At 57.7% G+C, this 16,314-nt stretch overlaps 1 protein-coding gene across 1 annotated transcript in view; it reads left to right on the top strand.

Annotated features, from left to right (window-relative positions):
- Window positions 1-16,314, top strand: part of IQSEC2 (IQ motif and Sec7 domain 2) — a 31,087-nt gene that overhangs the window by 4,675 nt on the left and 10,098 nt on the right. The window contains exons 3-5 of the mRNA XM_025213661.1: window positions 12,126-12,414; window positions 13,527-13,928; window positions 15,741-16,307. Coding sequence (XP_025069446.1) covers window positions 12,126-12,414; window positions 13,527-13,928; window positions 15,741-16,307 — 1,258 coding nt within the window. The remainder of the gene's footprint in view (window positions 1-12,125; window positions 12,415-13,526; window positions 13,929-15,740; window positions 16,308-16,314) is intronic.

The raw sequence follows: 16,314 nt of genomic DNA, 5'->3' as shown, positions 1-16,314 counted from the left end.
GGGGGGAGTGACAGCACTGTGTGGGGCTGCCAGGAAGCATTGTCATGGCAACACAAACACCCGTGTGGCGCAGCCTCCTGCCAGCTGTCAGCCGCGTGGGGTGCCCAGCACTGGAGTGGGACAGGATGGGGAGGTAACGAGGCCTAGTGATGGGGAGATGAAGCTAGCTCTGGGGTGGGGCAGCTGGGGAATGGCCGAGTGTAATGGTGTCCAAGCTCTACAGCCAGCTTTGTAGAGAACCTAGGGAACAGCCAAATATAAGGCTGCAGGGAGAGGGCAAGATGCAGCTAACTCTGGGGAGAATGGCTGGGGCCTGGCTGGGTGTAACAAACCAAGATACACCCAGCTCTGGAGGGGAAATGCTGGGTATAACAAGCTGGTATTCACCTAGCTGTGGGGTGGAGCCTCTGGGGATATGGCTGAGTGTAACAGACTGGGATACAGCCAGCTCTGGTGGGGCAACTGGGAATGTCTGAATATAATGCTGCAGGGTGAGGGCAAGATACAGCCAGCTCTGGGGGGAATGGCAAGGGCCTGGCTGAGGAAAAGGGGCTGGTATTCACCCAGCTCTGGGGTGGACTCAGGGGGGATTGGCTGAGTATAACAGGCCAGGATGCAGCCAGCTCTGGGATGGGGAGGCTGGAAACAGCTGAGTATAACAGTGCCCAAGGAATGGGCCAAGATGCAGCCAGCTCTGGGGTAGGGAGGCTGGAGAATGGCTGAGTATAACAGGCTGGGATGTGGCCAGTTCTGGGGTGGGACAGCTGGGAATGGCTGAGCATAATGGTGCCCAAGGAATGTGCTGAGGTGCAGCGAGTTCTGGGGTGGAGTCACTGGGGAATGGCTGAGTATAACAGGCCACAATGTGCCCAGCTCTGGGGTGGGGAGGCTGGGAACAGCTGATTATAACGGTATTGGAGAAGATCTTCCCGGGCAGGACAATGCGCCTGGTTCTAAGGTTGTGGAGGGGGGCAGGTCTTGTGGGGAGTTCCCAGTTCCCATGGTAACAGCAGGGGGCCCCCTATATGTGGCTTTGTTACTAATATTAGAGGCCCCCCTTGCCTAACTAATTACAGGCTGGAGCCCTGTGAGTCACAGAGCAGCTGTTGAAGGTGAGGAGGGCAGAAGGACGGGCCCTGTGCACAGGAGACCCAGGCATCCAATACCCCCCGCCCACCCACACATACACAGCGTGCAGAGAACCCAGACATCTAAACCCCTGCCTGCCCCAGTGTTAAACCCCTCCCCCCCACAACATCTCTCTCACACTCTTGCACATGCACATACATATGCTTAGAGAACCCAGGAATCTAACTGACCCCCCACCCCAGGCATGTCATATCCTCCTTCCCCCAGTATCTCTCTTTCTCTCACACACGCTCATGCAAACACACATAGGAGTGCGGGTGTCCGGACCCCTCCTGTCCATATCCAGGCTACCCTGTCAACAGGAAGCAGAGTCAGCTGGGACACAGACTTCCCCTGGCCTGGGAGCCCCCCTCCCCCATCCTGGGTTCTCTGGGAGGGAGGCTGGTGTGGGAGCCTGTATGCCCAGGTTCTCTGGGGCTTGGGAAGTGGGGACAGCAGTGGTCTGGTGGATGAGAGCAGGGGCATTTGGGAGCTTAGATGCCTCCATTCTCTGGCAAGGGCTGTGTGTGGGTGGGGGGAAGCTCCACACCTGGATGCCTGAGATCTCTAGGTGCTGACAGGGTTAAGCCCGTTCTCCACCCCCAGCCTGCTCCTCCCCACCCAGTGCTACCCTTTCCTCCCTGGCCCCAGGGTCATGGACCCAGCCCCAGGACACCTGTGAGTGGGGTGGGGGGGAAGGGCTGGGAACCCAGACACATGGGTTCTGTAGCGGGGAAGAGGGTGCCAGGGAAGAAGGGCAGGGGGCTAGGAGCCTGGACACCTGCGTTCTCTGGGCATGGAGTTGGGGTTGGGGTCCCCATATTGCAGGGGGGGGGGCTTCCTATGGTGCCGCCGTCTCTCTGATCCTGCCCAATTCCTACCAGATCCTGAAGGATCTCCCCTGGCTCCGCCTCTCCTTCCAGCTTTGCCCTGACTCCATCTGCTGCTGCCACCTCCCCACTGGATCCCCTGGGATCCCATCCCCATACTTGCCAAAGCACCCAGCAGATCCCCTGGGGAAACCCCCCATGCTGATTCCTGCACCCCCCACTACTGCCTTGTGCTGGATCCCATCCAATCCCAAGGGATCCACTCCCTCTTTGCTCTCTGCCTGCATCTCTCCTTTCCCTCACCAGATTCTCCTGGACCCTACTCTACCCTTCCCAAGTGTCTCCCTCTCCCTCCCTGTATCCTGAGGGATCCTGCCAGATCCCCGGGGATCTGCTGCCACACTGCCTTCTGCTACCCACCCCCTTGCCAGATCCCACCAGATCCCAGGGTATCTGCTTCCTCTCTCTGCCCCTGGAAGCCTTCCAGATCCCTTGGGATCTCAGTGGATTTCCCCCCTCCCCTTCCTTTCTCTCCATCCCTTTGTCTGCTCCTCCCTCCCTCCCTCCCGCCCCCCGTGGCTCTGTCTGTGGCTGTGTCCCTCCCCAGTGCCCCTCATGCGTGGCCCTCGTGCAAGCCCCTCCCCCCTTGCGTGCCGTGCTGTCCTCTTGCTATCTTGACTTTGTGTTTTTTTCTTCTCTCCCTTTCCCTGTCTCTGTTGCTGGCCACCACCACCTGCCTGCCTGCCCTTCCTCCGATCTGTCTGTCATACCCCCACCCCCACTCCATCCCTGGTGTACACACTGGCCCCACACACCCCCAACAACCGCCCACCTGTCCATCTCTGTATCAACGTGTCCATCCATCCACCCTTATTTGAACCCATTCATCCAACCAATGAACCATCCATCTGTCTGTCCATCAACATCTCTGTCCATTCATCTACCAATTAATCGCCCATCCATCAACTCTGTCGATCTGTCTGTCCCTTCATTCCTCCATCCATTCTCCCCATTTCTACACGTTCATTGGCCCCATGCACACCCTCCATGCATCCAACCAACCTTATGCGCATGATTTCACTATGCGTGTGTTCATCCAACCAATGAACCAATCTTGTATGAACCTGCTCTATCCAATTCCTTATGCACCCCTCTGAAAATCTACCCACCCAATCAACCAACCAATTAACTATCCATCCCTATTCATGGAATCCAACCAATCCCACACCCATCCATTCCTCCATCCATCCATCTGTGCCATCTGTCTACCCACCCATCTACCTAACCAACAAATGATACATCCACCTGTCTGCCTATCCATCCAACCAAACAAATAACCCACAAACCTTCCATTCATCCACACAACCCCACTGCTCTATCCCTTCCATCTTCTACACTTCCACTGCTTCTAACATACCCTCCATCCATCCACCCAACCTCACACACATCCATCCAATCAACTTATCAACTACAATCTTTCCATCCATCTCCATATTCATCTGCCCAACCAAACCCATCTCCATCCATCCAACCGCCCATCCAATCAGTAAACTATCCATCCACCCTTCCATCCATCCAACCAACCATTTACCCTTTCTTTCATCCATCCATTCTCTTTACTGACCCACTCACCTAACCACCTATCCAACCAACAAACTATCACCCACCATCCATCCATTTACTTTTCATCCATCCATCCATTCATCCACCCGCCCATTGTCTGTCTGTCTGTCTGTCTGTCTGTCTGTCCCTCCACCTGATCTCCTGGGTCCCTGCCCCCCCCTCGCGCTGTCTCTCCACTCTAGGTGCTCGCCGGGTCCCACTCTCCACCAGTTCTGCTGCCCCGCCCCGGCACACCTCCGCTCCCGGCGCTCCTCCCCTGCCCGGCACCCCGAATACAGGTAAGCCCTGGCCCCACCCCACCCCACCTGCCCAGATGCCTGGGTCCTGCCTCAGCTTGGGGATGGGGGAGGGGCCGCTAGGTTACAGCAGGGTGGGGGGCTGAGAGCCCATTTGGGTTCTCTTGAGAGGGAGTGAGGGCTGGTGGGTTAGAGCAGGGGAGGCTGTGACCCCCAGATGCCTCAGTTCTCCAGGAGGAGAGAGTAAAGGTTGGTGGGTTAGAATAGGGAAAGGCTGGGAGCCTGAATGCCTGGGTTCCCTGGGAAGGGAGTGGGGGCCGGTGGCTTAGAGCTGGGAGGGAGCCCGGATGCCTGTTTTTTCCCCCAGCCTTGGGAAGGCACTGGGGGAACTGAGCAGGGATGGGAGCCCTGGAAACCTGAGTCCTCTCCCCACTCTAGAGTTGGAGGGAGGGGTCTGGCGGGTTAGAGCAGAGCCTAGGTCAGGGGCAGGCAATTATTTCGGGTGGAGGGCCACTTACTGAGTTTTGGCAAGCCATTGAGGGCTGCATGACAGGCAGCCAGGGGCCGATAAATATTAATTTTCTAAATTTTTTTAGGGGCCCCGCAGGCCGGATAGAATGGCCTGACAGGCCGCATCCGGTCCACAGGCCACATTTTTGCCCTCCCCTGACTTAGGTCCTGGGTCCCACCTGGGTCCCACCTTCTCCTTGCCCCTCTCCTTCAGCACCCTTCACATTCATGTCCCCTTCCCCTTCCCACTGCTTGCTCCGGCCCCAGCTCCCTAGCTGGGTGTGTGGGGGAGGGGCCAGTGCTGTGCTAACCATCTGTCTGTCCCTGTCTCTGTCTGTCTGTCTGTCCCACACCCCCCTTCTCCTTCCCTTCCACTCCGGCTCCAGGGATGAGGCTGAGGATGAGCATCAGTTCTGCTGCCCGGCCTGTGAGGGCAGCAGCCCCTCCTCGCGCTGACCAGCAGGGGGCACTGCCCAGCCCTGCCCTGCACACGCCCCCACCACAGACACAAATCCCACCTCCCTCCTGCAGAGAGGCCTGCTTTGACCCCCATCCTGTGACCAGTGACCTCTGATCTCTAGCAGAGCATGCATGGTGGTAGGGGGTTCTGATGACCTTTGACCCCTCCTCCCCCACTCCACATGACCAATGTCTTCCTATCACCTATGCTTGACCCCAGTGTTGCTGGCCAGGACCCACGCTCTTGCTGGGACTTTTTGCCCCACCCTCCTTTCAGATTTAACCTCCAGATGGAGTTTGGGTACTAGTCCTCTGCAACCTCTGATCCCTTTGGCCTCTTGCCATTGTTTGCAATTTTTGCACTGTGACCTCACTGTGACTTTCACTCCTTGGTTTAACCTTATACCTTATCCACGCCCTCTCCCTGCCTCCTCCCAGAGCTCTTTAAACTGTAGCCTCCTGGTTGGCTTTTGACCTTTGACTTTCTGTCTTCTGGGCCCCAGCCTGCACTCCCTTGTGTGACCTTTGACCCCCAGTGCCAGCTGAAGACTTCTGCCCTCCTGCAGTTTGACCTTTCATCTCCAGGGAGGGTTTTGCTGTGACCTCTCAACCTTCGACCCCCTCCAGCCACTGACCTATGGCTGACTTGTGACTTCTGACCTTCCCCCTCCTTGGGGGAGGGGGTGGCAATGGTTCAGTCTGAACTTTGCCCTTTGGTTGCCTTGGCTTTAGCCTTTGTCCTTTTCTGAAACTTGGCATAGACCTGTGACCCTTGGCCTCTAGGCAGGAACCCTCAGCCTCTCTGGGACATTGGTGACCTTCGCTTGTGATCCCTCCCCCTTCCTAAAATCTCGGTTTACACATCTTTTTCTATGCAGAAACATAAGCCTTAAACCCAGTCCCCTGCTGCTCCGGTGTCGCCCCTTGCTGCTCTGGCCCCAACTCCCAGTGGCAGGGCCCTGCCCGGGCATCTCTCTTGCAAGCAAGAGACCCCAGGAGACAGACAGACACTGGTGGGGGAGAGGCATCCTGGTCCCATGCCCACACGTGCCCCCTGGCTTCCCTCTCACTTCATGCTTCTTACACCAGAGGTCAATGTGTAAGGCCACAACTGTTTCCCTTCCTGCCCCCACAGGTGGGCATGGCTCTCAGGGTAGGGGGGCAGGGAGTGTGATCATGGAGACAGGGTGGGGGTATAGCTGGGCGTGGCTTGAACACAGGTGCAAAAGGAGCTTGCCTTGCACGGGGCTGTCAGTGGAGGGGAAGAGAAGGTGCTGTACCAAAGAGGAGTGTGTGTGAAGGGGGGAGTTCTTTTCTGTGTGAGACACAAAACACATGCAACACAAAGTGGCACGCCTGTAACATGGAATACTTGTGTAACATGGAGCAGCACATGCGCAACACGGAACACTCATGCGCCATGGAGTAGCACGCTTCCAATACAGAACTCATACAACACAGAGCAGCATGTGTGTGACATGGAACATTTGTGCAACATGGAATAGCACATGTACAGTAGCGGCATGTATGCAAAACAGCAGTCATGCAATATGGAACACTTATGCAACATGGAGCATCACACGTGTGACACGGAGCAGCACACCTGCAATAGACCAGCATGTATTCAACACGGAGGACTTGTGCAACGTGGAGTGATGCGTGCACAGTGTGGAGCACATGCACAACATGCAACAAAGTGCATGCAGAACAGCAATGGTACCCTGTGCCCCTGGCGTGCAAATCAACTGCAGCTTGCATAGATTCACTGCTGCGGGGGAGAGCCCCTCCAACAGGATGTGCAACGTACTCGTGATGCCACAGGGGATAAGCGTGCCAAGCCCAGGGGCCTTGTTTATGCTTGTGTGTGTTGCATCAATCTGTCATGGTGCAGAGTGGCTTCCCAGGTGAGACACGTGCAGTGACCCTGTGCAAGATGCATGCAGTGGCCCCATGCTACAGGCATGTCCCATCGTTTTGTGTTCTAGGGGAGTCATTGAAGGTGTGTATGGGGGGGGGGGCAGCTACTTGGTGTCTCGTGCGTGTGAGAAGTCCCTCATACAAATCTGTACAAAAGGAGTGTCTCCTTCCCCACCCCAGGTAAATGCATTGCTCCCGCCAGCCACAGGGAATAAAAGGATCCTTGGACCTCTCACTGGCTCCAAGCCTGATTTCCAACCCCCCCCACCGTCTGTTGCCTTGTGGCTCCACCCCAGACCCAGGCGCATCTCTGCCTTCCCTCTATGGCAGTGGTTCTCAACCCGTGGCCCAATCAGCATACTGCTGCAGCCCATGTGACATTGTGGGGTTTTTTTTTAAAGTAAAGACATTTGAGAATGTAGAAATGAGACATATTACAGAATACTGATTTATATTGCATTACTGTCAGATAACAGATACAAAACATTTTTTAAATGGATATGCAGGAAGTAAGTTGTGTGGATGTGGCCCACACAACACATTGAAAGCTGCTAGTGTGGCCCACTATGGCAAATAGGTTAAGAACCACTAGTCTATAATGTTATACTCGGGCATTCCCCAGTGGTTCCACCCCAGAGCTGGGTACATCTGAGCCTTCCCTGAATTATACTCAGCCATTCCCTTGCAGCCCCACCCCAGAGCTGGATATATTTCAGGCCTTCTCTCTGTGGTGTTATACTCAGCTCTTCCCCAGTGGCTCCACCCAGGAGCTGGGCACATCTCAAGGCCTTCTGTGGTGTTATTATACTCAGGCCTTCCTAGCTGTTTCACTCCAGAGCTGGGCATATCTCGGTCCCCTCTGTGGTACTATACTCAGCTATTCCCCAGTTGTTTCACCCCAGAACTAGGTGCATCTTGGCCTTTCCCACATGCACTTATACTTAGCTGTTTCCTGGTGGCTCTTCCCCAGAGCTGGGTTCATCAGGGCCTTCCCTGGGGCAGAAGGTGCCAGCATGGGCTTCATCACAAATTTGGCAGCACTTCCAGGGGTCTAGGCACAGCTGTTAACCTCAGCTCAGAGCCTGGATGCCTGGGTTCTCTGGGAGGGTAGTGGGGGAGTCCAGATGTCTGGAGTCTCCGGGAGGGGAGTGCAGCAACTCGGTCTTCCCTGGGCACAGATTCCAGCTGATCCCAGCTGCTCCACACTAGACCTGGGTGCATCCTAGCCTCAGAGTTCAGACTGTGTGGGTGGGAGAGGGGTTCCCAAGAGAAGTGAGAGCTAGTTCAGGATGGAGCCAGGCACAAGACAATAAAAGTGCAGTAAACTAATTCTGGACTCCAGAAATTAGTCTACTGTACATTAGTGTCATGTAAAAGACATGCGCTGGCGCTACTGCACAGTAGCACCAATTATGGTGTATGAAGTTAGTACCTGTTATTACAGGTACTACAATAGGTACTAAACTTAATGCACCATAATTATGGTGCATTAATGCATGTGTAGATGTGCCCACTGGGAGGAACTGGGAGAGAGACACTGAATGAATGGAACATTGGGTTGGGGAGGTGGTTGGGAGAGCTGGGCTGAACTGGTGGGGGCTGATAATGAGAGCACTGGACTGGAGTGGGCAGGGGGCTGGTACTGGGCTGAACTGGGCCAGGTGTGGGCTGATACTGTGGGTACTGGGCTGGCTGGACCGAGTCTGTATATGGGAGGGGGCTCTGGTCTCTGGGGGAGGAGGGGAGTTGCAAAGGATTGTGGGAAATGGCTCTGTGTGCAAAGGGTTGTGGGAAGGTGGGGGCACAAAGGATTCTGGGAGGCAATAGGAATCAGGCCAAAGAGGGTGGGACCATGTTCTGAGCCTCCCTGCTCTCCCCCCCCCTAGAACCCAGGCATCTGGGATACACTGGCATGGCTGTAAGCAGAGGTGTAGGCTTCCTGGGTGGGGAGAGGCTGGGAGCCTGGACACCTGGGTTCTCTGGGAGGAGAGTAGGGGCTGGGGGTGAGAGCAGGGGTGGCTGGGAGCTGGGACTCCTGGGTTCTCGCCAGGAGGATGCCATTCCGGAGGCGTTGCCATGGTGACACAAGAGCAAAAGCAACACAGAGGCTCTACTTGGCTGTGCTATTTTGGGGTGCACAGGGTGGGGGGGAAGAACCCAGACATCTGGGTTCCTGACCCTCCTCAGCGCTGACTCCCCTCTCCAGCCCACATTCCACTCCCAAACAACTCAGGTGTCTGGGCCTCCCTTACCAGCCAAGGTGGGTTGGGGGATCCTTTATAATTCCCCCCCTACTTCTTATAATGCCATGGGGACCTATCCATCCTCCCATCCCCATGGCAACCCTGCATCTCCCCCCATCTCCATGACAACCAACTCCCTGGTGGTCCATGAGGGGACCCCAGTGATTGGGTTGGGGGCAGCCTGGCCTAGCTGCATAGTAGGGCAAATGCATGTACATGCATGTGTGAGAGCACATGCAACCCCCTTCCCCCATGTTGGCTCTTGAACCCCGTGTATTGCATGTGGGTGCTCGCACACCCATGTGCAGCTGTGTGTCCATGTGCTGCTGTGGGGGCACCATGGGGGGCGTGTGAGCAGGACACCACCAGTGTGCGCGTGTACGTGCGTAACCCAGACAGCTGGGTTCCCTATATGGGTAAGACCCAGATGCCTGGGCTGTGTGTGTGTGCACGCATGTGTGTGTGCATGCAAAAGACCCGGAAGCCTGCGGGGCAGGGGGGGGGCTCGTGGTGTGTGGGGGAGGAGGGTGGAGAGAGAGAGACATCCAGACACCAGGGTTCCGCCTGTGTGTGCGAGCAGGATGCCTGAGTTCCCTGTGCATGTGTGGTGTGCTAGGCCCCCGTGTTGCTCGCAGGGGGCCTCTATGGACAAATGCGCATCTGGCACAAAGCCTCCAATCCCCACTTCCCTCCGCTCCCCTCGAACCCAGGCATCTGAGCCCTCTGCACTCCTCCCCTCCACCCCCCCGCTCTCTATTCGGCCCCCTCCCCTCCCGCAGCCGGGAGAGAACCCAGGCGTCTGGGGCCTGGCCTGGGGAGGGGTTTCAGCGACTGTAGCTCCTCCCTCGACTCTGGTGGTAGCGGCAGCTCGGGGCTCAGCCCCTGCTCAGATCCCTGGGACAACCCTGGGACTCCCACTGGGCCAGGGATGTGGTGCCTGCACTGCGCGTCTGACCGGCGCCAGGGCCAGCTCCGCTCCAAGCTGCTGCATTGGTGAGTATGAAACCCAGGCATCCGAGCCCACCAGCCCCGGGAACCTAGGCATCCCAGCAACATCTCCCCCTCAGGATCACAGGCGTCCAAGCATCCCCATGCCCTGGGAACCCAGGCAGCCAAGTCCCCCTTCCCGCAGTCTGGGAACCCAGGCGTCTGGGTGACCCTTCCCCCTCAGGAACCCAGGTATCTGAGCCCTCAGCCCCCGCAGCACCCCAGACATCCAGGCATCCCCATGCCTGGGAACTCAGGCATCCCAGCTTCATGCCCTATGAACCTGGGCATCTGAGACCTCTCCCCCCAGCCCTGGAAACTCAGGCATCCATGCAACCCGTCCTCCTAGGGAACTCTGGCAACCCCTCTCTCTCTCTCAGACCCAGCAGCCAAGCCCCCTCCCTCCACGCCTCTGGAACCCAGGTGTCCAAGTCCCCCACCCCCAGCCTTGAGAATCCAGGTGTCTGGATGATCCCTTCTCCTAGGGAATCAAGGCACCCCCATGCCCAGGGAACCCAGACATTTGGGCTCCCAATCCCCCACAGGGAACCCAGTGCTCCCTGCTCCAGTGTCCAAGAGACCCTCAACCACCCCCCTGAACCCAGGTGCCCAGGCTCTGAGCCACTCTGCCAGGAAGCCCTGAACACTCCCCACCCCCACCCCATCCCCCTGCTCCTGCTGGGTCCCACCCTCCAGTAGTCCCTCCCCCTGTTCTGTGAAGACCCCTGGGACCTGCCAACCTTCCCTGTGGGGCAGGTGGGAGAGAGCCCAGGCATCTGGGCTCCCAGCCCCCTGCTCTAACCCCCACCAACCCTCACGTGTCTGTGTGTGTGTCCTGGATGCCTGGGTTTTGTGTATGTGTGTTTCTCAGACACCTAGGCTCTCTGTGTGTGTTTCAAATGCCTGGTTTCTCTGTGTGTGTTGTGGATGCTTGGGTTCTATGTGTGTATGTGCATGTGTGTCCGTGTCCTGGAAGCCTGGGTCTCATGTGCATGTGATGGTGATGCAGTTCTCATGCAGGGTGTGAGGTCTGCACTGGTTTGGGGACACCTGGCTTTTAGATCAGGGCCACATGGGTTCTACAGCAGAACATACCACCATTGCTTGGGGGTGGGGCATCCATGTTTTAGATCCGGCAAGCCCGTGTTTTGGGGAGGTGTGGGTCCTTGTGGGTTGTAGATTGGTGGCATGCTGATGGGAGAGGTGGGGTTGCTCTGGGTTCTAACTCCAGAGCCCAGAGGAGGTTCTAGGTGCTGTGAGGAGGGGTGAGGAGCATTGGAGGTCATGGGTCTAGATCAGGTGGGCCTGAGACCTCGGTTCTTGATTCAGGTTTTAGGCACGGTTGATGCCTTTGTTCTCTCCTTGGTAGGTTGTGGGAGCCAGCAGGTGACAAGCGGGGGATGTGAATGCCACAGCTCTAGGTTAGCACAGTCTGGAACTTGGTTCTAGATCAGGTTCTAGGTGCTTCTTACCAACTGACACCCCTACTTTTCAGAGTGTGTAGGGGAAGGTAGTGGGCGGCAAGGGGCAGGGCAGCGCAGACGCCACAGTTCTAGATCAGTGGGTCTGGATATGGGTTCTCTATCTTGGTTCTAGCTGCCTCACCACAATAGATGTCCCCACTCTGCAGTGTGGAGTGGAGCCAGTGGGTGGTGACGACCAGGGGGTGAATGCCCTGGTTCTGAACCTGGGTTCTTGATCCAGGTTCTAGGCACTTCCCCCCAACTTACACCCCTGCTCTCTCCACAGCATTGAGGGGGCTCAGAGTTCACATATACCTAGCACGGTATGTGTGAATGCCACAGCTCTAGATCACCAGGTCTAGACCCAGGTTCTAAATCTGTGTTCTAGGTGCCTCTCCTCAGCTGATGCCCCGCCCCCTTTCCAGCATGGAGGGGGAGCCAGCAGGCAGTGAGGGGGCTAGGGACCTGTGGTGGAGGAGGTTTGGATACTACAGTTCTAGATAAGCAGGTCTGGATTCTAGATGGATAGGTTTCTAGATCCAGGTTCTAAGCACCTGTCCCCAGCTGATGCCCCTGCTCTCATCACAGTGTGGAAGGGGATCTGGTGTGTGCTAATGGGGCAGGGGGCTTGAATTCTACGGCTCACGATCAGTGTGGCTGGGCTCTAGATCAGGTTCTAAATACAGATTCTAGGTGCCTCTTGCCAGCTGATGCCCCATCTCTCTGCAGTGTGGAGGGGGAGCCGACAAGCAGCGAGGGAGGTGCCATGGGGGAGGGGGCCGGGGGGCCGGGGCCTTACCACTGCAGCCCCGAAGGAGGCAAGGGAGGGGACTTGGGGCCCTCACGTGGCCCCGCCCCCGGCCCTGGCCCCGCCCCCGGCCCTGGCCTTCCCTGGGCCCAGCGCGCCCGGCTGCAGCCTGCCAGCCTGGCCCTGCGCAAGCAGCAGGAGGAGGACAGCAAACGCCCCAAGGCCCTGTCTGACAGCTATGAGCTCTCCACCGACCTGCAGGACAAGAAGGTGACCCCCGACTTCTAACCCTGGGAACCTCAGGAACCCTTGACCTCTGACCCTTGGGAGGCCTGGAAATCCCAGACACCTGGCCCCTGAACCCTGGGAGTGTGGGAACTGCTGACCCCTGGGATTCCCAGGAACCCCTGTCCTTCAACTCCCTAGGAGCCCTAAATCCTGGAGCCCTGACCCCCTAACCCTGGTAACCTCTGAGTTCTGACCTCTGACACCATTGCAATCCCAGGAAATCCTGACCCGAGAGCCCTAGAAATCTCACCCCCAAACCCTTGCAGACTAGGAACCTCTGACATCCAGAACCTGGGAGCTTCTGGAGTCTCTGGCCCCGATCCTTAAAATCTGGGAACCCCTGAGCCAATCCCTGGGAGCCCTGGGAATCCCTGATCTCTGACTCCCTGGAGTCCTGGGAACACCTGACCCCTCACCTGTGACCCTTGCCTTTTGACCTCTGGGATCCTTGAGAACCTCCTGCATCCTTGACCTCTGATCCCAGGGATTCCCAACCCCTGACATCCAACCTCTGGGACCCTTGGGACCCTGTAACTCCTGACCTCTGACCCTTAGAACTCAAGAATCCTTGACCTCTGCCCCCTTCTGTTCCTTAACCCGTACTACCGGCACCCTGTGCCCCCTGATCTCTGTTGCCTAACCCCCTTGAATCCTGGCTTCTGCCTACACCCCAGGATCTCTCAACCTCTGACCTTTGCCTCCCTGACTCCCTAACCTTGCCCATCCGATGCCTTCTGTTTCCTGACCTCTGTCCCTTGGGACCCCTAAGCTTGACCCCTGCCCTTGGGTCACCTGAATCCTTAGATTCTGCACCCTCCCTGCCCTCTGTCCCCTGACGCCAGTGCCCTGTCCTCCCAACCTTTGTCCCCTTAGCCTTAGCCTGACCCTGAACCCTAATGTCCTATCCCCTCTGACCTTTGTCCCCTGATCTCTGCCTCCTGGAACCACCTCACCCTGACCCCTGGTGATCTGTACCCCCCGACCTCATAACTTCATCCCTGCACACACTGTGTCCCCTGACCTGTTCCCCCTGGGACCCCTTAATCCTGACTTCCAGTGCCCCCTCCTCTGACCTCTGCCCCTTCCCGGGGCAGGTGGAGATGCTGGAGCGCAAGTATGGTGGGTACTTCCGGAGCCGGCGGGCGGCTCGCACCATCCAGACTGCCTTCCGCCAGTACCTGATGACTAAGAACTTCCAGCGGCTGCGGGCTGAGAGCCGGGGTCGACGCCTGGCACTGTCCAACCTGCGCTTGCAGTTTTCCTTTGAGGAGTATGACCGTGGCCCACCTGCTGGCCCCCCACCGGCCCCCTACTTCCAGGGCAAGCCAGCCTCCCTGGACGAAGGCACCATGGCTGGTGCCCGGCCCTTGCCCCTTGACCGGGGGCCACTGCCCTACGGCGGGGGGCCTGGGCCAGGGGGGGGCTTGCGGGGGGCCGCCTCGGCTGGAGACTTCTGCAGGAATGGCACTGAGATGGACGAGGCCTTCGCCAAGCAGGTAGGTGGTGAGGAGCCTCCCTGGGACCTCCTGATAGCCTGAGACCCCCTTGGGATCCCCCTGATATCCAGGAATTCCCCATCCCCTCAGACACCCCAGAGCTCACAGACCACCCCGGGACACTAACAGACCCAACCAAGCTCTCCAAATTCAGGGAGTCCCCCACAAGGGCCCCCTAAATCCAGAGAGCCCCCCCAGGCACCCCAGAACTCACAGAACCCCAAGGGACACCTCAAAATCCAGGCCCCTTAAAACTCACATCCCCCTCTCATAGATTCATAGGTTGTTAGGGGCTGGAAGGGACCTTGTAGGTCATTGGGTCCAGTCCCTCTGCACTAAGCAGGAAAAGACAACTGGGGTCAAGTGACCCCAGTGAGGTGACTGTCCAGTCTCCTGAAGATTTCGAGGGTAGGTGAGTACACCACTACTGGAGGGAGTTTATTCCACAGTCTGGACACCTTGACTGTGAAGGAGTTTTTCCTGGTATTAAGCCTGAAGCAGCCTTCCAGGAGTTTGTATCCATTGCTCCTGGTCTTCCCCAGGGGTGCCCTGGTGAACAACTGTTCACCAAGTTCTTGATGTACTCCCCTGATGTAGTGGTAAGCTGCTACCAAGTCCCCTCTCAGCCTTCTTTTATGTAGGCTGAAGAGGCCCAAGTCCCTCAGCCTCTCCTCGTATGGCTTGTCTTGCAAGTCCCTGATATAAGGGTGGCTCTTCTCTGGGCCCTCTCAAGTTTTTCCACATCCTTGTTGAAGTGCAGTGCTCAAGCCCTTCAAATTGAGTGGGCCCCCCAAGACACTCGAGAACTCACAGAACCCCCCAGTGATCCCCCAAAATCCAGGGACTCCTCCCCAGATACCCCAAAACTCACAGGCCCCTCCCTAGAGCCCCTCAAATCCATGGAGCCTCCCAGAAAGCCCTGAGCTCACAGACCCCCCAGGGATCCCCCAAAATCCAGGGATGAACCTGGACACTGAAATCCAGGACCTTTCCTTGGCCCCCCAAAACTCACAGACCCCCCTGAGCTCCCCAGATGCCCCAATATTTGCAAGCTCCCTCAGGGATGCCCCAGAATTCAGGGATTCCCCATAGTGGCCCCTTAAATACAGAGAGCCCCACCCCCAGAAAACCCAGAGCTCTCAGATTCTCCTGGGACACCCCAAAATCCAGGGATCCTCCTAGACAACCTGAAATCCAGGGCCCTTCCTCAGCCTTCCTAAAACTCACAGGTGCCCCTGAGCCCCTCAAACCCAGATATCCCCCCCTAGACACCCCAAAATCTAGGGTTCCCCCAGAACTCACAGACCTCCCTCAGACCTCCAATGGACCCCAAAACTGTCCCCATGCTCTCCAAATCTAGTGACCCCCTCAAAATCTAGCCCCACCCAACTACCATAGAGCTCACAGACACCACTAAAATCCTCCCAGATTCAGGGACCCCACTCGGTATCCCAGAGGTCAACCATTAGCCATGAGGCTTATGGCTCAGCGGCTCAAGGCAAGAGGGGGTGGGGCTTATGGCATGGTGCTTCTAGGGAGTAGGAGGTAGAGCGTTCCATTGGGGGTGGGGCTTTCTAGGCATGGGTGGGACTTATGGCTAGTACTTTTAGAAGAGGGTGGGGCTTTCTGGGCACAGGCAGGGCTTCAGGCTCAGCATTGGGCTATAAGGGGGTGGGCTTAGGACATTTTAGACTGTAGGTGGTTTATGGTTCTACAGTCCCGAGCTGAAGGGGTTGGTACTGTCCAGGAAGGGGCAGGGATTCCCCAAGAGGCCATGCCCAACCCTTCCCTGCTGTCTGCGCCTCCCCACAGGTGAAGGCTCTGGCTGAATCCATCGATGAGGCGCTGAACTGCCATCCTGAACCTGGGGGCGGGGTTGGTGGTGGGGCCAGTGGCTCCCCCTGCCTGGAGAAGAGCGAGTCACGAGAGCAACAGGGCGACAGCGCAGCTACCTCCTTCTCTGATGTCACCCTCTACCTGGACGAGGGGCTGCCAGGCTCCTCCCTCAGCCTTGAGCGGCCCCCCAGTGCCAGCGAGGCCCCTCCTCCAGCTGCTGCTGAAGCCCCGCCTTCAGGCTCCCAAGCCCCTCTCCCTCCTCAATACTGGGAGGGTGGGGCTGGCCCACGCCGTGGCCCTGGCCCCCCCTGCCTGGACTGCCGTGACTTCCGACTACGGGGAGCCCACCTGCCCTTGCTCACCATAGAGCCCCCCAGTGACGGTTCTGTGGACCTCAGCGACCGCTCTGATCGTGGCTCCCTGCACCGCAGCCTGCTCTACGACCCTGAGGGAGCAGGGCCAGGCCAGGCTCCAACCCCTGGCCCTGGAGGAGGAGGAGGAGGAGGAGTGGCTCCCGTTGGGCGCCCCCCCCACCCCCCCCCCGCGGGGG

The sequence above is a fragment of the Alligator sinensis genome, unplaced genomic scaffold (assembly GCF_000455745.1).
Source record: "Alligator sinensis unplaced genomic scaffold, ASM45574v1 scaffold137_1, whole genome shotgun sequence".
Taxonomy (NCBI): Eukaryota; Metazoa; Chordata; order Crocodylia; family Alligatoridae; genus Alligator; species Alligator sinensis.
This window is presented reverse-complemented; position numbering and strand designations above follow the sequence as displayed.